General features: G+C 40.5%; 1 protein-coding gene across 3 annotated transcripts in view; it reads right to left on the bottom strand.

Annotated features, from left to right (window-relative positions):
- The window catches only part of ipmkb (inositol polyphosphate multikinase b), a 262,387-nt gene extending 235,066 nt beyond the window's left edge, over nt 1-27,321 (bottom strand). For all 3 annotated transcript variants that reach the window (XR_009507440.1, XR_009507441.1, XM_059947428.1), the window contains exons 1-2: nt 27,044-27,321; nt 21,877-21,962 (exon numbers count right to left, since the gene is read on the bottom strand). Coding sequence is in view for 1 of the 3 variants with exons in the window: in XM_059947428.1 (XP_059803411.1) it covers nt 21,877-21,962; nt 27,044-27,170 (213 nt within the window). In the remaining 2 variants the exon portion in view is untranslated. The remainder of the gene's footprint in view (nt 1-21,876; nt 21,963-27,043) is intronic.
- Between the last annotated feature and the right edge of the window lie 335 nt (nt 27,322-27,656).

Genomic DNA, 27,656 nt, shown 5'->3' with positions numbered 1-27,656 from the left:
GGGCCTTTACTTCTTGGAGCATAGGGTGATCTCTTGGAGAAATATGTCATGAGAGGCACAGATAGGATGAGTCACCTTTCTTTTCCATAGTTGGTGAACTGAAACCCAGAAGACAGTTTTAAGGTTTAAATTGAAAGCTTTAATTAGAAGCTGAAGGGCAACTTCTTGGAAAACACAGTAGATGATAGATATATGGAACCAGCTGCTACACTAGAAAGTGGTTGAGGCCAGGACCTTAGATGTACTTGAGAAGTATGAGACAGGATGATCGGATTTTAGAGGGATACAAATCAAGTGCTAGGAAATGGGATTAACTTGAATATATACCTTAATCGATCTGGATACATACGGGATGAAGGGCCTTATTCCATTGTGTACAACTCTATGACCAGAAATGGCAGATTTTATCCCAATGTCTTAGGCTGAAATATTTGTATCAGGATGCACATCTTTTGCTCCTCCACTGCATATCTTTTAATTTGCAACTACAGACTATATGGTACTTCAAGTTTCATACATGGCTGAATAGTTATTTCTTCTTGCATTTCATACAGGTATTATTTGCATTCCGCAACACATTTCAGATTCCTGAAACACTTATCAACAATCCTTACTGATCTCTCCAGCAATGAGAAATTTAGCTAGAAAGGAGAAAGAGAGAGATTGTTGATTTTCATATAGAGAGGGATTTCAAATTTTTAAAACTGTCACAATGTTTTGCATTGTATTTTGTACACCATCAGTACATTATGTAGTTACATTTATCACTAGAATGTTTGAGAACGATTTTAACTAAATTACAACTCATTTTCAAATTTACAGAAGCCAGACTTTTCTAAATTTTTATGCTAGATGAGGAAGACAAAGAATATCACTACCAGTTTGAAGCTTTGTAAAGCATTAATCAGACTGTACTTGGAGTATTTGAGCAGTTTTGGCCCACTTATCCAAGGAGTGGGTCCAGCAGAGACTCAAGAGGATGATCCACTGGGAATGACACGGTGCACGCATGAGGAGTGTTTGGTTACTCTGCGTCGGTAATCACAACAGTTTAGAAGAATGAGTGGGGATTTCGTCGAATCCTATTGAATATGAAAGGCCTAGACAGAGGGGTTGTGGAGAGGATATTTCCTTTAGTAGGACCAGAGGGCACAGTTTCATAATAGTAGGATGCCCCTTTTGAACACAGATGGGGAGGAATTTCTTTAGCCAAACGATGTTGAATCTGTGGAATTAATTGCCACAGATGCCTATAGAGGTCAAGGTTGATAGGTTCTTGATTACCAAGGGCATCAAAAGTTATGGGGAGAAGGCAAACGAATGGAGTTGAGAGGAATATAAATCAACCATGATGGAATGGTGAAGCAGGCTCAAAGGTCCAAATGACCTGATTATACTCCCATGTCTTATGGTCTTGTATGTAAAACCGCAGCCTTTTGAACCTCCACTTGAAAACAAACATCTAAACCAAGCAATCTTTCTTACTGTGCACGCTTGAAGACTGACATTCCACTGCAGCATCTAATTTTAAATTACATCGCTTAAGTACCATGACATATTTTGGTCATAAATGGCTCTGATAGGTAATGTACGTATTTTACAGGTTAAACATTCCAGTTGTATACTGCAGCTGCATAAAGGAAAATAATACATACAATAAATTTTGATAGACTGCATACACAAAAGAAGAACTATGGGAAAATAAAAACAGAAAATGCTGAAAATGCTCATAAGTCAGACTACATCTGTAGGAGAAGAAGCAATGTTGAGATTCTAGATCAAAGACAGATGGGTTCTGATGAAAGATTTATTGTTTCTCTTCCTGCAAATGCAGTCACATCTGTGGAATTCATTCAGCATTTTGCTTTTATTTTAGATTTCAAGCAGCTGTAGATTTTTTTCAATTTTCATTACCTGTGGGAAAAAGTTTTCTTTTAATCTGCAGCAATTGAGACAGGTCATCCAGAGCAAAATAGCACTGACCAGATAAATTAATGTTGTGTAGTATATGGTGACATGGACGTATTTTGATAATAAATTTACTTTGAACTTATGTCTTTTTCTCTCTAGAATTGCACCTTATTTATCAAGGATTTCGCAGAGTAACCACTACCTCTTGAAAGAATCCAGAAAAAAAAAATTAGGAAATGCAGGGTATCAAATGAAAACCATAAAAAAAATCTTAAAATTAGTGTGTGGTCATTAAGAACAGAACGAAGGAAGCCCCCACCCCTCCCCCACAAATTGTCATGGAAATCTGAACTCTCTCCCAAAAGGATTCGGGTAGAAGATTAATAAAACATTAAAACAAAGATCAAGATCATTCTGTGATTTGCTATTGGAGGCCATGGCTCAAAGATTACCAAAAGAAGCTGAGTAACATCTGCCATTGTCTAGTAGAGGACCAGAGTCAAGCATCCAAAATGCATCCAACGTTCTCACAATTTCCCAGCAACATACACCGGACATAAAGTTCAAGTAATAAAATTACTGCATTGTCTTCAACTTACAAACCTTATGACTTTTTTTGGCTATACAAACTCTTAAAGATGAAAGACAAAAGTCACATTTTGGGTATGGTGGGGGGAGAGGGCAGGGAAGATTAATCAGGAGAGGCTGAAAGAATAACTCCTCTCACTTTACAAAACACTGTTCCAAGGTAATTCAATATGGCCGCATCACAAAGCAGCTTCAAATCATTACCTATTGTGTAAATGTACATCATTTTGATCAACAACGTAGTTATTCATTATTTATAAAATGATTAGGATGTGAATGCACAAAGCATAATCAGCACGTATGCAGATAACACAAAATTTGGAAGTGTTGACAGTGAAATGGTTATAATGGATTACAGGGGGAGCTTGATCAGTTAAAGAAATGGGCAGAGGAGCAATAAATTAATTTTTGATAGAGTTAAGTATGAGGTAATACCCTTTGGAAAGTCAGAGTAGAGCTTATACCATGCTTGGTAGGGCAACAAGGAACAGAATGGAACAGAGGGATCCAGGACTACAAGTGCATAGCTTGTTAAAAGCAATGTCATGGTAGATTGGACATTCATGGATCCAGGCTGTATTGCTCTGTAACTCTATAACAACTTCAAGTTCTATTTTATCAATATACCTTTCCGTTCAAAATTGCTTAACATTTTACTACACACAGTATCTTGTGGAAATTTGAGATCATTTTGAGAAAATTAAATTTTCAAAAATTGTATGTTCAGGTAAAAGTCAAGGTAATTAAATTCTACTCCCAGCCAGATTTCAGATATTCCTTTTTAGTGAAGTGATTTACTCAAATACTTTGCCTATATCTTTTATAAACCTCTGAAGAACAAATTGGAGTATGTGCAAAAAGGTGTTGATCATTGTTGGAGTTCAATAGGACACAGAATCAATCAATAAGCAACTACTGCAACCTCGAGTTTTATTGTACCTGCTGTGTAATAGAACAAACGCTGAAATTAACCAAGTGAAATTCAATGAAGCATTTAACAAAACCACTTTGTGTTATATGACGTGTTTTTCAAACAATAGACGTTTTGTTAAAAACCTGCACCTATAGGTTTTGAATAGTGAGTGGTACTGAACAGAACAGGAAATTGGAAATGTTGATCTGTGGAAAGGATTGTGCTCAGATGAGTATTTCAGGTTTCAAAAACCTAGGGTGAGATCAACAAGGAAATTGACAAATTTGATATTATCTAGAAACAAACATTTAAAAACAAGGAGGGACCAGAAATATGTGACAGAACTCAAAGATAATTAAATCAACCATTCTAATTCACAATTTTTTTCTCAAAACAAGCTGCAAGATAAAACAAAAGAAAAGTTTATCAAATGGGTTGCTGTCATAGAATCCTAGAACATAAGACAAAATTTTCAGCTCATCCCAACTGTACTGCCTGTGGAGAGCTGTGTGTTTAGCCTTTATTTTAACTTGACATCCTTCGTAAATTAGGATGTTCTGTGTGTAATGCCCTGGTTCATATTTTTACTGTTATGCTGTATGTATTTCATTTAGTACTTCTGTAAGAACAGTCTGTTCTGTTTTTTCAGCTTGTTTGGGTTACAGGTAGTCCCCGAGTTACGAACGTCCGACTTACGGACAACTTGCACTTATGAACCGAAGAAGGCGACGCCGTCCGCCATTTTAAGTCGGATCCGGACGCCATTCGCTATTTAAGTCGTTGCCGTTGACACTGTGTTGAGTGTTTAACTTTGTATTTGGCTTAAAATTTTCTTAGTAAGATTCATCTTGACCCCCCCCCCCCCACCCACCCCCCGTTCAGGTCGGCTGGTGGCGCAGTGAGATCAGTGCCAGGTTGGAGAACAGAGGTTTCCGAGTTCGATCCAGTGACAGACCACTCCTGTGCCGGGTTAATGTCGAGCTCGCAACTTGACCTCGTAAAAAATAACACTGCCACCTCCAGTTTAAATTCCCACGCAGAACATTGTGGGAATCCTAATATCCTTAAGACCCAGCAGACCTCGGGAGCCGGTGGAGGACAGGACCCGACGCCCACAGTGTTTCTGTTCCATTGACGGGAAGTGATCATAATTGAAAATAAAGTGGAAATAATAAAGCGTTTGGAAAGAGGTGAAACACCATCGGTCATTAGAAAAGCATTAGGTTAGTCGGTCAACTATCGGAACAATTTTAAAGGATAATAGATAAAGTGAGAATAATGGAGCATGTGAAAGGCCCTGCCCCGATGAAAGCTACAATTATTACTAAGCAACGCAGTGGTTTAATTATTGGAATACATACATTTCTTAAGTGTTTTATATGCATAGAAAGGTAAAATATATACTATATACTAAGACAAACGTTTGACTAACTGACGCTAAATAATACCAGATGTACTTGTTCCAATTTACGTACAAATCCTACTTAAATGTGGACTCAAGAATGGAATTCGCACCTAACCGGGGACTGCCTGTACTATATACTAAGACAAACATTTGATGAACTGACGCTCAATAATACCAGATGTACTTGTTCCGACTTACATACGAATCTGACTTAAAGGCAGACTCGAGAACAAACTCGTACGCAACCCAGGGACTGCCTGTACTGTTGAAGATAAAAGATAAGGAGAAATGTGTGCCATCCAATTAGGATGGTCGAATTAAGTGGAGGTTTCTCTGGTGAGGGAATAAGTTTGGTCGGGCTTGTGTTCGGTGGGAGATGAGGAGAGAAGATGCTGGGGAGAACCGGTCATAGCTTACGATCCGGTGGGAGACCCATTTGTTCGAGATGGATTGCGAGCAACGCTCGGAAGGTGGTGTGTGCTTTCACAATGACCGAGGGCCCAGCCCGTGAGTGACGGAGAAGTTCAAGATGAGTTCCAACTTGCGCACATTTGACTGTTTAATTAGAATGGGCCCTTTTCTTTTTGTTATTCTTTTACCCCTCAGTTAAGATTCATAAATATAATTCCTTTAATTGCATGCAGTCTACTGTGTTATTTCATGGCACTAATTGTAACATGGCAGCAAATTACACAGCATCCACACAAACTGGGGTTTGGGGGTAGGATGAGCTGTCTCAATCTCATGAGTTTGGTGGGAATTGAGAGTGTCTTCCCTAGACTTACACAGCCAAGAAAACCAGGGTGTTTCACTTTTATTTGTTATTTCCTATTTTATGCAATATATAGATATATAAATATGAAGAGAGAGAGAGAGAGAGAGAGAGATAGACACACACTTTAATTCAGTTTTTTTCGCAATTATCATGTATTGCATTGTACTGCTGCCACAAAGTTAACAAATTTCATGACATATTCTGGTGATATTAAAATTAGGGTACACAACACTAGATAAAGATGATACTGGTGAAACTCAGAAAACAACTAAATACTCTATTAATCACACTTTTGCTGGTAAATGATCATTGCAAACAATAGCCCATAACTTCCCTTTCAGAATTGAGCTTTTTAACCACCTGGATGACCTGGCATTTTTGCAGTGTGAACTGAAGTCTCAAAGGTGTGGAATGGTTGCGGCGTGGCAGGGTACAGATCTGAGAGCAAGGAATGATGCAAAGTTTGGATGATTTAGGCACCAGTCTGTTTGAAAAATTCAGGGTGTTGGGGCCAGAGGCAAGAGACGAGCAGGTTCAGCTCACTGTTTTGTGACATTTACTTGTGTCTGCACAGAACTGAAGTTATGGCCTGCAACCTTCGGGCTCTTGAATCAGCTACAGTGATGCCTCACGTCTGTGGACACACTTTCATGAGCTTCAGTTCTGAATGCTATTTGCTTACTTTTACTGTTTACACGATTTGTGTTTTTCCCTCTCTGATACTGGGTGTTTGACGATCTTTTTTTAAAATAGGTTCTATTGGGTTGCTTTGTTTTGTAGTTGCCTGTCAGGAGACATATCTCAAGATATTAAGTATACTTAGACCCTATCCTCGTTATATGCGTCTTCAGTCTCTGCGGATTCACAGTTATGCAAGGAACCTATTTCTACCAACGTCTCCTTCTATGCGTCCAAAACTCACAGTTATGCAAGGAGTACTGCTTTCCCGCCAAAACGTCACATGCTCACACCTCACAGTCACACATTGGTTTTGGCAAGATGTGGATGTGCGATCTTGTGCTCTTAAACTTCTGTTGGTTTTACCTACAGTGCAGTGATTTTGTGTTTGAAATATTTAACCATGCCTCCTAAGCACCCGATGTAATGTCCTGGGCCATCAGCCGAGCAGCAGAGAACCGCTTTAACACTTGAAAAAAAGTTGGAAATTATAAACAGCGTGGCATCAGGTGAAGGTAACACAGCTCTGGGACGCTAATGCCAGGAACAGAATCTTGCCTTTAAAGTTCTTTTGTTGCTTGACAATGCGCCAGACCATCCTAAACATTTGAACAGCATTCATCCTAACATAACAGTGCGTTTCCTGCCGCCTAACACGATATCGCTGATTCAACCACTGGACCAAGGTGTGATCCACATTCAAGGCGTATTTTTTTTAACGGCGAACTATCTCGCAGATGCTGCAAACAACAAATGATTTTGAAAGTCCCAGGAGTTTACCAACAGTGAGGGAATGGTGGAAGTCAGAACACTTGGCACAAATGGCGATGGACATGGACCCAAGTTTAGAACGGAGTCAGCATTTCAGTCATTCCCTGCCGTCAACCCTTCTTCCTTACAAGCAAATTTATGCAGAAAAACAAAATGCTGCCAAGCAAACAACCCTCATCACTTTCCTCAAACCGGTGCCGGCAGTTCTAAGAGTCCTGTGAGTCTTCCTTCACCCCTTGCTGTGCTTGATATGATCCTGACGACCACAAGCATCCATGCACCTTATCCACGTAAACCTGCCTGACACCACAACAACCACTCATCTCCCTGAGCGAACACACCTCCCACTGTTGGTGAGTACTGTTAATTTTCTATGATTTATTACATTGAATATGACATTAAATTGATGAAATATAATACGAATGTGCCTTGTGGTACTGCTTTTGTGTTGTATTGGTATGAAAATGTGAATGAATTACAGATAAAACATATTTAGGAAGCCCTCTGGAACACATCCCTACTTTCTCTATTTAAATAATTATTCACATTATGCGTCGACTGCGGGGAATGTATCCCCTGCATATAACGAGGATAGGGTGTACTCTGATAATAAATGTACTTTGAACTTTGAAAAGTAGTGCTCATTGATGCTCCTCTAGATTTAAAGCAACTTTTGTACTCTGTGCCTCTAGTATTATGATCCAGCAACAATGAATATATAACTGACACAGGTTTTTTTTATAACAAATAAAACATTTATTAAACACTGCTAAAAAAAACCCCAAAAGTACACAAACGACTAACTTAACCGGAAGTCAGCTACGATACGGCAGCTCGAACAGTCCTTGAAGTGAGAAATGCGAACTCAGTTCTTTAAAATATTATTGCAGAGTCCAAAATGATTTACAGTCAGTTAAAGGGGAGACTTTCCTTAAATTAAATCCTCTTTCACAACGTTACTGCTGATCCCAGCCGAAGTATGCTTTGCCGAGGGATGTACGATTAAAGAAAATAAAACGGCTTAAAAGCACTGACCTTTCCTTGGCAAAACTCTGCATCTAACTCTCTGCACTTTTTTGGCGAAACAGGAGTTAACACAGACACAGGTTACTAATTCCTTGTGCGAAGATTAAATAAAGGTCCAACCTGCTTCACAGCCAACATCAACTTTCCTCGAGCTCTCAGCTTCTCGAACTTCGACAAATCTTCACTCTCCAACTACTTTAACTGGTAGTATTGTAGTACAACTACCGGCAATAACCTTTGACTTAAGGCAGAAAGTAAAACTCCACTTTTAAACGAAACTGCGTCATAACATCAGAATACACAGCAGCATGGAGTCAATGGCGAATTCAGCCATGAACTGCCCACGTCACAGGGTGGGATTCTCCCTTTATACCCTGTTGAAAAAAACTATCACATGACCTCTCACTGGCGGGAAAATGATGTCACCCCCCCCCCCCATTACAAGACCATTACCTTATATCCAGCATAGCTTCAATTACATCATGGTCACGTGACAGGTATAAGATACCCACGGGTACGTAACACTATTAACAAAATCTGTGAGTGTGTGGTTATGCCTTTTTAAAGAAAAAGTGTAACTTCAGCACACACCTTTGAAACTTTATTGACCTGAGCCCTATCCCCAATCTCTATTTTTTAAATCTTTCATCATGTTCCTCGAATTTGAGTAGATATTTATTACCCCTCCTTATAAACATCTCAGAAACGACAACATGCAACTACATTTAAACTAGTTAGGATAGTTTATTGACAGATTATTTAGAAGTCTTCTTGCAATGAACATACATTTAATTGAAATTTCATCATTTAAAATGTTATAAGGAGAAAAAGCACCAGGTCTATCTGACCTACGATGGTCCAAGGGTACTTCAAATATTCCCAGAATACAGAGTACATATTGACACTGATGACAAGTTGATAACATGTATACAAGTCGTATCACACAGGTCTATCCAGGTTTTTTATAATATATATTATAATAGAGTAGCAATGTTCACAATTGTAAATAGCTTCAATTTATAGATTGATTTGAGAAAACTATACGTAATGTTTCTTCAACCATACAAGCTGTCCAAAAGGGTTCCCTACATTTGAGGGTGATGCTAAGTTTTACATGTTAAGATTCCATGTAATTTTAATGGAAGCAGCCCAGAGTTGCACCTCTTGTACAGATACTTTGACTCCATGAAATTGCACATACCACCCTGAATGCTGTTATTTTTATCCCTCACTAGAACTACAAAACCTTACCACAATTTTAATATCAAGTGCTATCAAAACACTAATGCAACCAATATCGTATCAAGCCAGCATGGTGATACTTTGAGGAAAAAAAATCACTTGCAAGTTTTTCTTGATTTTTCTTATGGAATTCCTATCAAGTTAAAAAGCTTGAGTCCTGCTGAAGGGTTTGGGCTCGAAATGTTGACTGTGCTTTTTTCCATAGATGCTGCCTGACCTGTTGAGATCTTCCAGTATTTTGTTGTGTTGCTCAGATTTCCACCATCTATTCTCGTTTGATCTTCTCTTGTTTGTGAGTAGACAAGGCAGGGTTTTTTTTTAAGTAAATTTAAATTTTGTTTGTGGTGGTTTTTTATACCATATCCAGTGTTGGGAGCTCAATACATTGACAAGTTAGGAGAACTGAGCCAAAGTAACAGGAACGGAAAACATTCAGGGTCAGGCACCATCCATCGAAAGCAAAGGCTATAACAAAGTCAACTCAAAGACACTCTGCTGGTAAAATCCAAGTCTAAGCAGTATTACATACCCCGTGGGTATCTTGTGCCTGTTTTATGACCATAATGTAATTGAGTATCTGGTGAGCATGATGTAATGGTCTTGTGATGTAATTTCCCGCCAATGTGAGGTCACATAATGTAATTTTCCCACCAGAGGTCATGTAATGGCCTGTTCCAACAGGGTATAAAACGGGAAAGCCTTGCTGTGATGCAGGTCAGTTCGTAGTTTAATTCGTCAGTTACTCCTTTATGCTGCGTATTCGTCTCATGACGCAGTTTTGTTTTAAAGTGGAGTTTTACTTTCTGTCTTAAGTTTCAAAGGTTATTGCTGGCAGTTTCGCCACAACGCTGCCAGTTTTAGTCCAGTTAGAGAGTGAAGAATTTACTGAAGTACAGAAAGCCTGAAGGATCGAGTAAAGCTGGTGTCATCGGCGGTAAAACAGGATCGACCTTATTGAATCATCGTTCAAAGAGGTAGTAACCTGCATCTGAGATAATCCCTACTATAAGAGCAGAAAGGATTGGGGCAGTGTTGTTCGTCAAGGAAAAAGTCAGTTCTTTTATCCCGTTTTTCTTTCCTTCATTGTAAATCCTTCGGGCAAAGCATATTTCGGCTAGGATCAGTAGTTAAATCATGTCGTCGAGGAATTTGTTACTTCAGGAAAGTCTCTCCTAATTGACTATCGAAATCACTTGGACTTTTACATTTATTGCTTAAAGAACTGTGTTCACATTTATCGCTTTAAGATCTGTTCAAGTTGCCGTATAGCAGTTAACTTCCGGTTAAATTAGTTGTTTGTTTATTTTTCATTTGTTGTTGAGCTGAGTTTAAATAAATGTTTAATTTGTTTATAAAAAACCTGTCTCTATTCTATATTCATTGTTGTCATATCGTAACAGCAGCATCTCATACCTGTGATTAGTGGTGTGCTGCAGGGTTTGGTGCTAGGTCCATTGTTGTTTGTCATCCATATTAATGATTTAGATGATAACATTTTAAGCTGGATCAGCAAATTTGGGGATGATGCTAAGGTTGATGGTGTACTGGACAGTGAGGAAGGCTGATAAAGCTTGCAGTGGAGAGAGAGCTGGAGAGAGGGGCTGAAAATGGCAGATGGAATTTATTGCAGATTTATTGTACTTTGGCAGAACAAACCAGGGTAGGACTTACTCAGTAAATGGTAGAGCTCCAAGGTATGCAGTAGAACAAAGGGATTTGGGAATACAGATTCACAATTCCTTGCAAGTGACATCACAGGATTGTATAAAGCACTTTTGGAGCACTGATCTTCAGAGATCTGAGTATCGAGTACAAGAGTTAAGACATTACGCTGAAGTTGTACAAGACATTGCTGGAGATGAATTTGGAATATTGTGTTTTGTGCTGGTCACCTACCTATTGGAAAGGTATCAATAAGCTTGAATGAGTAGAGAGAAAATTTACAGAATGTCTGAGGACTTGAGCACCTGAGTTACAGGGAACAGTGAAATAGGTAAGGGCTCTGGAGCATAGGAGGATGAGGGAAGGTCTTATTGAAGTATACAAAATTATGAGGGATTTGGATAGGGTAAATACATGCAGACTTTTTCCCCTGAACTTGGTTGAGACTAGAACTGGAGATCATATGTTTAGGGTGAAGGGTGAAATATTTAGGGGAACCTATGGGGGGGGGGGGGAGGGGAACTTCTTCATTCAGAGGGTGGTAAGAGTCTAGAACAAGCTAAAAGTGGAAGTGGTGAATGTGGATTTGATTGCAACATTAAAGAGAAGTTTGGATAGGTACCTGGATGAGAGGGTATGGAGAGCTATGGTCCAGGTGCAGGTAGATGAAACTAGGCAAAAAAAAACAGGACAGCCCAGATTAGATTGGGGTTCCCAACCTTTATTATGCCATTGAACAGTACTATTAAGTGTGGACCTCAAGTTAGGAACCCCAGGACCAGGTGGACAAAAAGGCCTTCTTCTGTGCTGTAGTGCTCTAGGATTCTGACAGTTTTAGGGCTACCTGACCTAAAACTTGGAACTTAACTATGTGTGCCAGGTGTACAGAAATTATAAATGCTCAGGCTTCAATGAAATCTGAAAATATTTCTAACACAAATGAGAGATACATCAAATTGATGTCCCCTCTGAATTGGAAGTAGTCCAACGCTGCTACCAGCTCTTAACTCACACAAACCACTAGAACCCAAGTGCACCCCACTACAGTCCAGAGAAATCTCGTCAGAAGTGGTCTTCATAGGAGAGTTGCTGCCAAAAAGCCACTCTTCCGAAGTGGAAACAAAGCCAAGAGACTCAAAAACACAAGGACAGCAGTGCTGAATAAGGGCAGCAGGTGCTTTGGACTGACAAGTCAAAATTTGAAATTTTTGGCTCACACAGGAGGCAGTTTGTCCATAGAAAAGCTGTAGCATATTACATTGATGAGTGTCTGCAGCCAAGAGTGAAGCATGGCAGAAGTTCCCTGTAAATGGAGTCTGGTCAGAGCTAATGGAATTCTCAAAGCTGAGAAGTACAAGCAGTTTCTCATCCAATACCATCAGCGAGGTGTCTAATCGGTCCCAACTTCATTCTGCAGCAGGACAATGACCCTAAACACATAACCAAGGTCACAAAGAACTAATTTCAGTGAAAAGAGCAACAAGGAGTTCTGCAACAGATAGTACGGCCTCCACAGAGCCCTGATCTCTACATCATTGAGACTATCTGGGATTACCCGGAGAGACAGAAACAAATGAGACAGCCAAAGTCTGCAAAAGAATTGTGACAAGTTCTCCATGAGACTTGGAATAACCTACCAGCCAATTTTCTTATAAAACTGCACGACAGTGTACCTTTGAGAACTGATGCAGTTTTAAAGGTGGTCACATCAAATAATGATTTGATTTAGTTGTTTACTGCTAGAATCAACTCTGGCCTAAGTGAGGACTCACACTCACTGCAAATTCCCTATTGCCACAACAGGTCTATACCGGTTGTGATCTCCTTGGCTTTTCACACGGCCTTGGATCACATGGACAATACTAATAATTGTGTCAGACTGCTGTTTATTGACTACAGCTCAGTGTTTTAACACAATTATTACGACAGTTCTGATCAAAAAGCTCCAAAACCTAGGCCTCTGTACCTGCTCTGCAACTGGATCCTTAACCTCCTCACCAGAAGAGCATAATCAGAGAAAACATCTCCACCTTGCTGATAATCAACAGTAGCACACCTCAAGAATGTGTGCTTAGCCCGCTGATCTACTCTCTCTACATCTACTGCGTGGCTAAGCGCAGCTCAAATGTCATCTATAAAATTGCTGACAATATAACTGTTGTTGGCAGAATTTCAGTTGGTGACGAGAAGGCATACAGGAGTGAGGTAGAGCGGTGTCACAGCAACAACATCGCACTCAACATCAGTAAAACCAAAGAATTGATTGTGGACTTCAAAAAGGGTAAGATGAGGAACACACACCAGCCCTCATCGAGGGATCAGAGTCTGAGATTTGGTATGTCACGAAAGACTTTCGTGTGCGCACGTGTATATACACACTGTGGTTTTTTATTATGCATTGCAATGTATTGCTGCCACATAACAAACTTGATGTATGCCTGTGATATTAAACCCAATTCTGATTCTTTATAGTAAATACTTTGATATTTAGAAACATTTCATTTTTGAAAAAATCTTTGCTTTAACAGAACTTTTTTAGATGTGCCTAAAACTTTTGCACAGTGCTGTATGCCTAAAACAATAAACTTGTATTAAAAACAAGGGAGCCTGCAAGCTAAACAGAGTCTTGTTTATAAAACTAATCTTGTTTCCCATCCAGGAATCTGAAGGAAGCGAGAGAAGGGCGCCTCCAGATACTTGAAGGAAGCAAAGTCTTAAGAGTTAATGAGCAGGAAGCCTATTTCAGCTTAAAAGTAATTATGTAATTTTACTACTAGATTTCCAATTATGGTCATAAACGAAGAATACCAAAAAGTGAAAAAAGTTTGAAAGCAGATCCAAATGTTAGAAGAGTTTAGTGCTGGCTAAAGAAATAGACTTCAGGACCTGAAAAACCAAGATATTGACAGTTCCATTGAAGAAAGAATCAAGATGTCATACTTACAATTGGGCCTTGCAATGGAGAGACTATGTGCAAAGGGAATGACTGGGAAAATGTTCAAATAAAGACATCCGAAGTGGAAGCTGGGTTTTATTGTCATATGCACAGGTGAAATGAAAAACTTACTTGCAGCAGTATCATTAGCACATAGCATCACATGACATGATGCTCCTGTCAGATGAGGTCGCGCTTCGTCATAACGGCCTCACTGGGTACAAACAATGGTGTAATTGTTTGTCCTTTACACTTTTTTTTACACGTACAGAAAAAAGGTACACGACTTTGGAAAGCACTCAAGTCAGAGCAAACAGATCAATGGACAGTCTGAGTTTTAAAGGAGTAAGGAGTTGGCAACCAGAGACAGGGGAAGCAGTGTCTGGGTGTATGAGAATCAAGCAGAAGGAATGGACTGAGAAGCTGAGTAAAGCAGATTTGGGGGTTGTGATGAGAGGTGCGGGGGTGTCACAGAGGGACAGTGGCCAAGCAATGAGGTAGTTATTGATTAGAAAGAGATAAGACGGAGGCACATTAAAAGAAAAGACCAGCATGGAGGACCGAAAGAGACAACTGAAAGAAAAATGTGCAATTATTGCAGCTGTGTTTATAATGAGTAAATGGTCAGAGTATATGTGTGTGTAGGTAAGTGTTCATGTGTAGCACTGCCTGGTCACTATAGATCTTGGATCTCGATGCCAGTGGACTAATTACTCACTATCAGAATCACAGGATGACTGGTTTGCAATAACTATCTCAAATTACAAGAAATCACAGAAAAGCAGCTTCCACTCCTTAGTGAAATCAAGTCAAACTCAGTCCAAGTAAGTGCCCAAGAAAAATAAAACATATAATGCAAAATATGATAAAATTTGGGAAGTGGTCAGGATTTCTGAAAGAAAGCAAAGAACTGTGTTTCAACATCACTATATAACGTACATGAATCAAAGGAAGAAAGACACTCCAATCTGATGGCATGAAAATAGATTTCTCTAGTTTCTGATCATTACTCTCCCCCCACTGCTCTTTTACCATTCCCATTTTGGCTCCCCTATTAATCCTCTTCTCCTCACCTGCCTATCACCTGCTTCTGGTATCCCTCCCCCTTCCCTTTCTCTCATCATGGTGCACTCTCCTCCTCTCTCAGATATCTTCTTCAGCCTTTTACCTCTTCTACCTATCACCTTCTCACTTCATCCCCTCCTCTCTAACCCACCCATCATTCCCCCTCACCTGGTCTCACTTATCACCTGCCATCTTGTATGCCTTCCTCTCCCCTCATCTTCTTATTCTAGCTTCTCCCCCCACCCTTCCTTTCCAGTCCTGATGAAGGGTCTTGCTCCAAAATGCCAGTGGTTTATTTCTCTCCTTAGAAGTTGCCTGACTTGCAGAGTTCCCCCAGCATTCAAAGGAAGAAAAGCTGGGAACCTATAACTTCAAATGGCATAGCAGAAGCACTGTCTCACATTGCTAGAGGCACTTTCAATCCCGACCTCGGGTGCTATCTTTGTGAAGTCCACAAGCCCTCTCTGTGATCACGTGGGGTTTTTTTTAACAGGACCTCTGGTTTTATCTCACATCCTCAGGACATGTAGCTTGATTGGTTAATTAACCACTGTAAATTGCTCTTAGTGTGTAGGTGAAAGGCAGAATCAGGGAGAGCTGGTGAGAACTAGAGTCAACAAAAATCAGGATTAATGTAGATTTAGTGTAAATGAGCATGGACCAAAAGACCCATTTCCATGCTGTATCTCCATAGCTAATGATTTACTTCTGAAATTTTCATGTGCTTCACACATGAACAGAGCCAAGAAATAGCGTAGGTCAATGGTCGAGTAATTCAGTAGTTTCATAAAAGTTAATCAGAAGACCGATTAAACTCAATTGGCAGGAGTATGGGAGCCTTGAGCAGTTACAGAAGGGAAAGGTAAAATCAGATGCCAAATGTTACAGGTTGGTTAAGAAAATGTCTGGAAATAAGAGGAACAACTTTGGAAAATGGGTACAAGAGATAAAAAAAATTGCATTGTATAATAATGTATACTTTAATGCATGGAATCATGAAAATATGAGCGCAGATAAGTATATAGGACTATAATTTAATGACTATGAATGAAACAGGGCTTAAGAGGGCAGAAATGGCAACTCTGGTTTGCAAGTCCTCCAAATCCACAAGCAAACTAAGCAAACCAACCAGTAGCTCTGAATTTACTTAAAGCTGTGAGAAGGGATCATGCGCTATTGCAGAGGTTCCCAACCTTTTTATGCCATGGACCAAAACTAATACTTTACTTTATTGTCACCAAACAATTAATACTAGAGCGTACAATCATCACAGCGATATTTGATTCTGCTCTTCGCGCTCCCTGATGTACAAATTGAAGTAAATATAATAAAAATTTAAATTATAAATCATAATTAGAAAATAGAAAAGGAAAAGTAAGGTAGTTCAAGTCAGGTCCGGATATTTGGAAGGTACAGCCCAGATCCGGGTCAGGATATGTTCAGCAATCCAATCACAGTTGGAAAGAAGCTGTTCCCAAATCTGGCCGTATGAATCTTCAAGCTCCTGAACCTTCTCTCGGAGGGAAGAGGGACAAAAAGTATGTTGGCTGGGGTTGTCTGTAGACCCCAGGTTGGAAACCCCTGTGCTAGAAAGATCAACAAGTGAAGCCATGTGGGTTGAGGACGAGCAAATAAAATGTGGCAATCACATTATCTGAAGTGAACTTCAGGCCCCCTGAAGTCAGGCACAGATAGAAGAGCTTACAGGTTGCTCTCATTATACACACCCACCTTCTCCCCCCATGAGTGCCTCCTTGACCTCATTAACTATCTTAGAACTGGAGTGGAAGAAAATCATCCTCAATTTCAAAGGAGTGAATAAACAGGGGGATAAATGTAGAGGCATATTTACCTGGATGTGTACTTCAACAGCCATTATCTACAAGTCTACAGACTGAGCACTGTCTGTATTTATCCTAGAAATGAAAACTTTATAAAACTGCAACATGCTAGGGATTTGGAATAAAAGCAGAAAGCATCAGAAATACTCAACAGGTTATACAACACCTGGGGAAGGAAAAATAGTTACTATTTCAGGTTAAAGTAAATAGCTCTATCTTTGCTCACTGACCCTTCTGCCACTGAATGGGTTTGCTCCTTAATTATTCATCTAAAATCCTTACACTTACAAATACCTTAATTAAATCTCATCTTAGCCTTGTGCTGCAGTAACAGCCTCAACTTTCTGGACACTTCACATAACTAAAGGCTTGTGACACTGGTTCCATTCCAGTAAAGCTCCTCTGCCTTGACATTTTCCCAAAAGTGAGTATTATTCCAGCTGTACTGTGCCTTTTATTATGTACTGCCTTGCCTCATTCTCCCTACAAATAAGCATGTACCCCTTCACACTTCCCTGCAATATCGGTCCACTTCAACATTCAAAAATTCCTTTTCCTCCCTCACTGTTACTACTTTTCAGAAACTTATATCATCTGCAAGCTATGAAATTATACCATGGAAACCCAAGTCAATAATAATTAACAAAGCATGGCAGTATTCCAAACATGGACCCTTGGCGGAACTGCTGAATATTTATCCTAGAAAACTTTAAAAATCTGCAAATGCTTAAATTTGAAATAAAAGCAGAAAACATCAGAAATACTCAACACGTTATGCAATATCTGGGGAAGGAAAAACCGAGTTACCACTTCAGGTTAAGAACCTTCAACAAAATTTATAACAATTTTCGATCTCGAATGTTATCTATTTCCCTTCCACAGATGCTGCCTGATCTACCGAGGGTTTCTGATATTTTCTGCTTTTACTGCATATTTCACTCCAGCCAAAATAGGCAACCATATCTGCTTTCAAGATTCAAGATGTTTAATGTCATTTCCAGTACACAAGTGTGAAGGAGAACAAAATAATTGTTACTCCAGATCCGGTGCAGCACAAAAAGAAATACAATAAGATAAAGAACGCAATAATAACAAAACAGTAAATATAAATACACAAGATAGCTTACATACGCATGTCAGTAAAGTGACGCTAGACACGGGTGCCTGACAGGAAAAGATAAAGTAGTGGTGGTTGGGTTTGGAGGAATGGGTTAGGGTGGAGGTGCTGATCAGCCTCACTGCATGGGGGATGTAACTGTTAAAGTAACTGTAGGTATGACCTTTGGCCAATTTAACATTAGAGCTTTGATAACTTACACTTCAGTTTTGATGACTTGTTGTTTATATGGCATTTTAACAAGCCTTTTGAAAGGTTCTATAAACATCAGCAGCAGTGCCCTCATTACTGCCTCATTTCACAACTTTAATCAAACACATCTTGCCACTAACAAATAAAATTGATTGTTCCCTGTTAACCCATGTTCTTAAAACTGACAATTAATTTTGAACCAAATTAAAGTCTCTTCACCACAGCTAACTCCTACACCAACCATCATGTTGAGCTGCTATTTTTGAATCATTTAGAACAGATGTTTTCGATTTTAAATTTTGCAGTCTTCTGCCAACTCCATGGCCACTTTATTAGGGCAGGAGTGGAAACTGATGTGGTCTTGTACTACTGAAGCCCATCAACTTCAAGATGCGACATGCATTCAGAGACACTCTTCTGTTCACCACTGTTTTAACAGGTGGTTGAGTTACTGTAGCCTTCCTGTCAGTCAGCTTGAACCAGTCTCCTCGGAAATCTCTCATTTACATTGCATTTTCACACCATTCTGTGTAAACCAGAGACCGAGGTATGTGAAAATCCCAACAGATCAGCAGTTTTTGAGACATTCAAACCAACCTCTCTAGCACCAACGCCGATCATTCCACGGTCAAAGTTACTTAGATCACATTTCTTCCCTATTCTGATGTTTGGTCTGAACAACGACTGAACCTCTTGACCATGTCTGCATGCTTTTATACATTGAGTTGCTGCCACATGATTGGCTGATTAAATTTACATGAGCAAGCAGGTCTACAGATGTACGTAATAATGTGGCCTAAGTGTATATCTAAAGAGGATTGGAGACTTCTGATCCAAACCTCTGCTATTTTTACCCTTCCATGCCTTCACAACACACAGAGCAGATTTATAAACAACTCAAAGGAACACCAACACCACAGATACCTAGCTTCATTATCACAGCTGTCATGCAAAAGCCAGAAAAGATAATACTACCAGTTCTCAAACCTAAACTCTGGGTAAGATATGTAAACGATACCTTCGTCATACTCAAATGAAATAAAATAGAGAATGTCTTAAACCATCATGAAGCTGAACCATGAAGAATACACAAAATGGGTTGAGTTATTTTGAAGGTATTTTAGAAAGGTTTGTTTTGTTTAAACTTGTACTAAAGCAGAATAAACCTAAATATAAGCTTCTTTGTTGTAATTTGGGTGACACGGTAACATAGAGGTTAGCACAATGCTTTACAGTACCAACAACCTGGGTTCAATTCCCATTACTGCCTGTAAGGAGTTTGCACGTTCTCCCTGTGAATGTGTGGGTTTCCTCTGACTGCTCCAGTATCCTCCCACAGTCCACATACATACCAGCTGGTAGGTTAATTCTTCACTGTAAATTGTCCCCTGATTAGGCTAGGGTTAAACTGGGGATTGTTGGGCGACGTGACTCGAAGAGCCAGTAGGGCCCACTCTGCGCTGTATCTCAATAAATAAATTAATTTGCATGCTACTTTGATTTGGTAACAACACTACCTTTCTGAAGCACACCAACTTCCACTTTAGACCTCGCACAGTTGAAATCATGCAAATCTGTAATGAATACTTAGCCCAATTTGAAAGGATCAACCAATCACTGTTTGGTTGCAGGCTGTTTTTATTTTCTGGCTGTGCTACAATTACATTAGCATTTGGTGTTTCCTATGGTTATCTGAAGTACACTTCTACAGAGAATGTTGTGATAGATGCTGAAGGATATTTTGCTAATTTCAAATTTCATACAGAAGCCCCAGAATACACAATGTCTGGAAGAATAAGTAGAGGCATGCGGTGCAAGACAAACTGCTAGAGGTGTCCAATGGAGAAGGGAGAAAGGATCTGTAATACTTCTTACTGGAACCTCAGCGATGAACAGCAAGCTATCTGAATTTCAATAATCTCTGCAATATCTCACTTGCTACCATCTTAACCAGAGTAGGACAAGGTTACATTATCAGTAACTGTAGGCATAAACCAACTGTGTTACTCCAAGGCTAGAGCTAGACATAGATCAACATTACATGCTGCTGTCTAAAATTGCATGCAGAAGTTTACTGAGACTCTATCTTCAAAGGTAAGTAACTACTTTTCATTCACACTTGCCAATGAAAGCCAGGGGCACCGCAGCAACGTAATAGCTTGGGGTGTCAGACTTCAATTCCAGTATTCTCTGTAAGAAGTCTGTACATTCTTCCAATGTGTGTGGGGATTTCATCCAGGTGCTCCGGTTTCATCCCATAGGCCAAAGATGTACTGGTTAGTAGGTTCATTGTCATTGTAAATTGTCCTGTAATTAGGCTAGGGTTAAATAGATGGGTTGCTGGGTGGTGTACAGCTTGTTGAGCCAGAAGAGTCACACTACCTCTAAAATAAAAATTAAATTACAAACAAGTGTCTCTGTTACTACTGTTAAGATTCCTCGTGGTCCACAGAATAGATTGTAAGTGGACATCACAAACCAGCTCTATTATATATTGCAGCCAAAAGGAATGTTATGTCCTTAACATTCAGCCATTAGGATAGATGACAAAGGTCAACGCTTGTTTTCCAGTGCTGTGGCAATGATATTGAGGCCATCAGTCTGCAGTTATTCATACATTAGCACAGAATGAATCCATATTTCTCCAAACATTCTCAAGAGGATGACCCAGATATTTCTGAACTGGTCATTTTTCTCTATTAATTTTATTAATAAAGAATTTTTTTTTTAATTTTTCACAAAATATAACAAAAACCAAGTTAAGAATCAGAGACTGGAAGTTTAGTGTGGACAAACAGAAATTGTTTAGAACCATTATTTTGTTTAATCAAGACTCAAATACTAACATACTTGAGATCTGGATTAACTATCAATGCTCAAGAAGATTTTGTTATCAGGATCTTGCAGCTCAAGGAATTCAACAAACGAGATGTAAACAACTGGAACAGCACCATGCAATGTGTGTAATGTTATAACAAAAAAACAATAAACCTACTTCTGGATTAATACAGAGAAAATACTGTTGCTTTCATACTAATTAACCAGCTCATCTGAAATTGCTGTGGAATGCTTACTTATTTGAGATACATTAAATTCAATCTTAATTGTATGTATGAACTGTATATATGAACTCTCCATATCACTAAGCCACGAACTCAACGATGGAGCTGGCAGAAGATCACAATAGCAGAGAAAATGATGGAAGGCTAATGCAGTGAAAGGTTCCAGTCATCTTGCACTCTACACCAATGGACCTTGATCCTGATCTGTCAAAGACAGTGTTGGGGCTGCCCGTGGATCAGCCTCCCAATGTTAAACAACGGGACGCACTGGCGTTCTCCAATAAGGCTAACATCATACTCAATATGATCACACTTCTACTACCCAATATATGTGTAGTTATCAGACTAATGCAAGGTGGGGTAGCTTGAGAAGTAGAGGTGGGGTTGGAGGCTTCTACATACAAGAAGCTTCCCATTTCATAAGCATGCATTTAAAAGACCTGTTCCCAACTTTTCTATAATGCTAAGCCTGAATCAATAAGTCTCATGACAGCACCATGGTTCGACTTGCAAATCAACATTCGTTCCATATTGGACCAGCTGGGATAACCCAGCCACACAAAACTGAGTCTAGTTATCCATTGTTTCAGATAGCATCTGCAGACACAAATTTTCAGCCCCACTTTAGTTACAACTTAGCAGTAATGAGAGCCAAATACACCTCATGTAATTATCTGCAAAAACAGCAATTACCATGTTGTAGAAATTCATCTCTCTGGGTCCACGAGGAGGTGGTTGCAACTGTTTTAATACCGTCCCATCTGGATGTTGTAACATACCTAGAAATAAGACAAATCACTTGTGAAATTATGCTTTCATGTATCCAGCACTCTTATGCAACTCCTAATGTTATGCAAAAAACGTGTTTGAACATGGTTTTTGCCATTCACTCATATTTGACTAAACCACATTCTCACTGGCCTGTGAGTACTCACTGGCTCCATACTCCCCAATGCTCACACCCACAGGCGGTGGCTCTAGGCAATTCAACATCAAGACGTAAATCTGTTCCTTCTGTTGTACCACATCCTTTTCTTCCCTAAAACACAAGTCCAAATTCTAATGTTTCTTCCAGACTTAATGTACACTTCTACTTTTTTTTTAACCCAGTTTCTGTAATTCTTTTCAAAACTTCTGCAAATGAATTCTGTCCAATAGCCCTCCTCTGGCTCACATGACTGTAGAACAGTATAGTAGATAGTAGACTATATATACATACCATTTGGCACATGCTTGTGCTGACCCTTTAATCCACTCAAAGATCTATCTAGCCCTTCCCTCCCATATAGATCTCCATATTTTTTCATTCATGAGCCTATGTCCCTTAAATATCCCTAATGTATCTTCCTCTACCACCACCACCCCAAATGGCACATTCCACACATCGTGTTAAAAAACCTGCTTCTGACATCCCCACTAAACTTCCCCTCAATCTGCCCTCTCATATTAGCCATTTCCGCCCTGGAAAAAGTCTCTGGCTGCCCACTCCATGCCTTTTATCATCTTAAACTATATGGACCTTAAACACATAAAAGTAATAAGCACCCTCCTGGCCTCTATATTGGCTGACATTATTAATGGTTCAACATTCACAGATTGTCCTTTTTCAAATCTGCTCTTGTCACCACTCTTTAAAAAAAAACAATGCTCATGGAGAGGCAAGGAGTGTTGAAGAAGTAGGGAGTCTGTGGAAGGACTTGGACTGATTAGGAGAATGGGCAAAGGAGTGTCAGATGGAACAGTGTAGAGAACTGTATTTCTTCTACCAAAGTGCATGACCATAAGGGCATAGACCATTTTCTAAACAGGGAGCAAATTCAAAAATCAAAGATGCATGAGGGACTTAGGAGTCTTTGTGCAGGATTCTCTAAAGGTTAACTTGCAGGTTGAGTTGGTGGTAAGGAAGGCAAATGCAACGTTCGCATTCCATAAGGGAATCAAAGGTTACAGGGAGAAAGCTGGAGAATGGGTTGAGAAGGCTAATAAATCAGCCATGATGGAATGGCAGAGCAGACTCAATTGGCCAAATGGCCGAATTCCACTCGTCTGCTGATGTAGCACATCAAGACCACATCCACCTTAAACGAACCCTTTGCTCAAGATTTTCTGATCAAGATTCTACTCTGCCATTGCACCAAAATTTTCCTATATTCCATGTGAGTGTAACAGAAGGACTGCATTTACTTGCCTCTATTCTTATCCACATAGTGATAGTTACCCTGTGCTACCACTGTTATAGTCAAAAAAATTTAAAAATCAATGCTTGGCTACTTCCTATTTCTCAACTACACATACCTCTTCAGTGACAATATCCAATATCAAAGGTGAATGGCCATATCTATGTTGATTTCACCTACCAGCACTTTTCTTACCGTCTCTAAACTGGTGAATTTGATGTGTAGTATAGCATGTGCAGAAATTTCTACAAACTATTTTCAATCCCTACTACAAACTTATCACTCTCTTCTGAAAACAAACTGTTTACAACTCTGGTGCCAAACCTGACTCAGAGCAAAGTTTTGGATTTAATTTTCACCCAACTCTGGCTCACTTCCAACTGCTGAATTCTTCATAGGACCTCAGCTTTTAACACATTCCCTAGCTGGCCTTGTTCTAATTTCTGCAAACAAAATGTTAATACTAGTAAAGGTGAGCAAACAGGATTCTGAAATTCATAAGGCAAGAGTTCAACTATAAAAATGGGGAGCTGTTAAATTTTTATTGAATAGTTATTAGGCCACAATGGTTAGGTACCCATTTCCAGTTACCTCACTTTGGGAAAGACATCAAGGCTCTGGTAAAGTTGAAGTCAACATCAATGTTAAAGCAAACAAGTCTAGCAGGCAGGCCAGGCAGAGACAGGGGCAGGACAGCAAGATTGGTGGACCTGACAGACTAAGCTGCATTTATTCTAGCGTAAGAGGACTCAAAGGTAAGGAAGGTGAATTCAGAACGTTAGGTCATGACATTATCACAATTAGGGAAACATGCTTGAGGGATGCACAGGACTGGCAACTCAAGGTTTTGGGCTAATGATGCTTCTGGCATTACAGAGAAGACAGTAAGAGAGGAGGAGGAGGAGTTGCACAACACTGAACCCACTTTCCCAGCCACCTCATTTCTAGATCATACTCATCCCAGACCTTACAATAATGAAGACACCCCCTCCCAGCACTGCAACCTGCCATGGAAGATGTCTCCAGGAGAATGGTCATATGGGTAAAACTAAGAAATGAAAATAAGAAAGGAATGACTTTGATGGGATTACGCCGTAGGCCCCTGTTAGTAAGAGGGAGTTACAGCAGCAAATATATCGGCAAATCACAGATAAATATAGGGATAACAGGGTTGTAACAGAACGTCCAGAAGTTTTCTGAAGCAAACCATAGATGTCCCTACCAGAGAAAGGGCTACCCTCCATCTCCTCAAAGGAAATGAGACTGGGCAAGTAGTCCATATGTCCTTGAGGAAGCACTTTGGGACAAATAATCATAATCTTATTCACTTTGAAATTGTTAAGTAAAAAGATGAGACTCATCCTCAAGTTGAAGTTGTAATTTGAAATGTAAAGGCTGATTTCGAAGGCATCAGACTGGAACTCACTAAACTTAATATCTGGAAGTGCAGTACTGCACAACATGGATTAAATAAAAACTGATCTTGGCTTCTGATATGAAGTAAATGAGCATATGCTGCTTTGACCAATATTCCTCCTTAACTAACACCGGCCAAAACATAGCAAATACTGAAAACTTCTTCACTCACCCCCACCATCTGGTTTTATCTGTCCTTCATCTCTTCACTAATTGTTCTCATTATCACCTTCTTTACTATCAGCACTGGAAGCCTCCTAGCTCTTGCTCAGCATGTTCCCACCTAGCTCCACCTTCACCCTCCCACTGCCTTGTTTTACCTGTCTTCAGAATCAAAACTCTATCATCCATCAGCCTACAAGCATGCTTTGTTGGCACCAGAACTTGGCACAATCCTCACTGACTTTATACAAATAATGCATTTCACTCCATGAAGTACATGCAAAAAATAGTTCATCTTTCTTTGATCTTCCTTTTTTTCTCCTCCCATATATACTTTGTTCCATCTGCCTGTCATGCTTCTCCTTCAGTTTACTAGCACCTGTCTCACCACTCCCCATCTCCTCTGTACTGACTACCATCCCTTCATACTCATGATGCAGGACCATGTTGGGAAAAGCAACACGTACAACACGCTGGAGGAGCTAAGCAGGTCGGGCAGCATCTGTGGAAACGAGCAGTCAATGATTCAGGCTGAGACCCTTCGTCAGGACGAGAAAAGTTGGCATTTCCTTCCCCCCCCCCCAAAAGACACTATTCAACCCAGTCAGTTCCTAGTTCCTGCAGGAGATTGTTTGTTACCCCAGATTCCAGCATCTGCTCTATTCCTTGCAAGTTCATATGTCAGACAAAATGCTTCTTCAACACTGCTGTTAGATCTAATTCTGCCACTACATCTGGCAGCATGTTCAATGACGTTTTGCCTCTTAATTCTCCTTTTCAACTTAATTTCCCCTTTCAACTTCACCTATGTCCACCAGTATGAAAATTCCAATGAACTGGTAGAATCATAATCAAAAATGAGTATTTCTAGCATTTTGGCTTTATAACTGCAAAACAAAGAAATAACAGTACAAACACCAGAGCCTGCAAATGCTGGAAATGCAGAGCAATACACACAAAATGCTGGAGAAACTTAAAACGTCAAGTAGCATTTATGGAGAGGAATAAGTAGTTGCTGTTTCAGGCTGAGACTCTTTATCAGGATTGGAAAGGAAGAGGAAGAAGCCAGAATAAGACGGTAGGAGGAAGAGGAGGACAACCTAGGAGGTGATAGGTCAGACTAGATAGGAGGGAAGGTGAGTGGGTGGGGTAAGGAGAGTGAAGTGAAAAGTAAAAACTTACGGACCATTTATTGAACTTTACTTATCCAACACAAGAAACTATATCTAAAAATATAAAATGTCTGCAAACCTCCTTGCTCCAAGGATAATTCCAACTTTCCAGCTACTCAATCTAATCCTACAGCTGAAGTTCCTCTTGGAAACAATATTACAAATAATTGGAGAGAACAAGAATAGAAGCTGTTTGGATGAGAGAAAGTTGAGGTGTAATCAGTAGAACTCTAGCATTTGAGGAGGGGTCAATATGGATGCCAAGGGAGGTGGGGGGAGTTCATCATTGGGGGCATCAATGGTGCAGTCTGGCCAAGTAAGGCAACAGAAGCTGGGAGGCTCTAGAACTAGGGGTCTTCATTGTTGTAAAGTCCGGGATGAGTGTTATCTTATAATGTGGTGACTGGGTAAGCGGGTTCAGTGTTGGGGGAGGGTCTGGGACGCTTGTGGTCTAGCTGCAGATTAGTAATAGAGTGAAGGGGAATCTGGAGTGTTGTATGATTAGCCAGGCTATGGAAATAGGCTGAATGAGATGACTGGTTTGATATTGCTAGAGGTAGAGAGTGGTCATTGTTGAGGTTTGCATGGGGTCAGTCTATGGGAGTGGGGATTCACTGTCTGGGGTGTGTGGTCTGACAATGGTACGGGTATAGAATTGGGGGATAGGTGGTTTGGTCAGAGGTTTGGAATTAAATGATCTGAACGATGCGCGTGGTCTAGTAACAGTTGGGGTTTCGGTGATGGGAAAGGGTGTCTGGTGCTGGGGAAGGGTGGCAGAGTCTGGGGTGCAGGTCGGCGGAAGTTGGGTGACGGGTGTGGTGCTGCGTTGAAGGGAGGAATCCACCGGGATGGAACCCCAGGGGTGTCCCTGTCACTGCTTCCCCGGTTACGCTTGGAGCGGTGGCGGCTCCGGAGCCCCCGCGTTGCACTTACCCAGCTCCGATTTCCCATACTTGTGTCCGGCGACCTGGTGGCTAAGAGGGGTGCAGCCGTTCGGGAAGCGGTGGAGCCCCAGGCCCGGGCTCGGGGCCTGGCCGCCCGCACTCACCCCGCTCTCCATTGCCCACTGACCAAGTGATCCTACCCGCCGAGTGCCCCGACTCTCCGGGACAGGCCGTCGCTCGGCCGCCGCCGCCTCAAACCCATGAAGACTTCTCCGCCCCCGGAGCCTGGCGCTTCCGCGTCCCTCCCTGGAGCCGGCCGCGCGCCGCCGGAACTGACGCTGCGCGCACGCGCACGGGCACGGGCACGAGGCTGGGTGCGCGCAGCCTGTGCAAGGTCCGAGAGGAGCCAGTGCAAGGTGTTGGGGTTCAACATGACTTGGGGCAAGTGAAGATGGGATCATGCATCCTGTATCGAATGTTGCGGAGCTCTTTTAGATGGGGGTGGAGAAAAAGAGAATGTGCAGTCTGCAGGTAAACCGTGAGAACGGGGTGATGGAGAAGAAAATAAATAATTTAACTTGGTAATTTACTATATTGTGTATACAAACTGTCCTAGGTCTGGGGGCAACATTGATAAGAAATACAACTGCACTAGCCACTTA

Source organism: Hypanus sabinus, chromosome 22 (genome assembly GCF_030144855.1).
Source record: "Hypanus sabinus isolate sHypSab1 chromosome 22, sHypSab1.hap1, whole genome shotgun sequence".
In the NCBI taxonomy this organism is placed as follows: Eukaryota; Metazoa; Chordata; class Chondrichthyes; order Myliobatiformes; family Dasyatidae; genus Hypanus; species Hypanus sabinus.
This window is presented reverse-complemented; position numbering and strand designations above follow the sequence as displayed.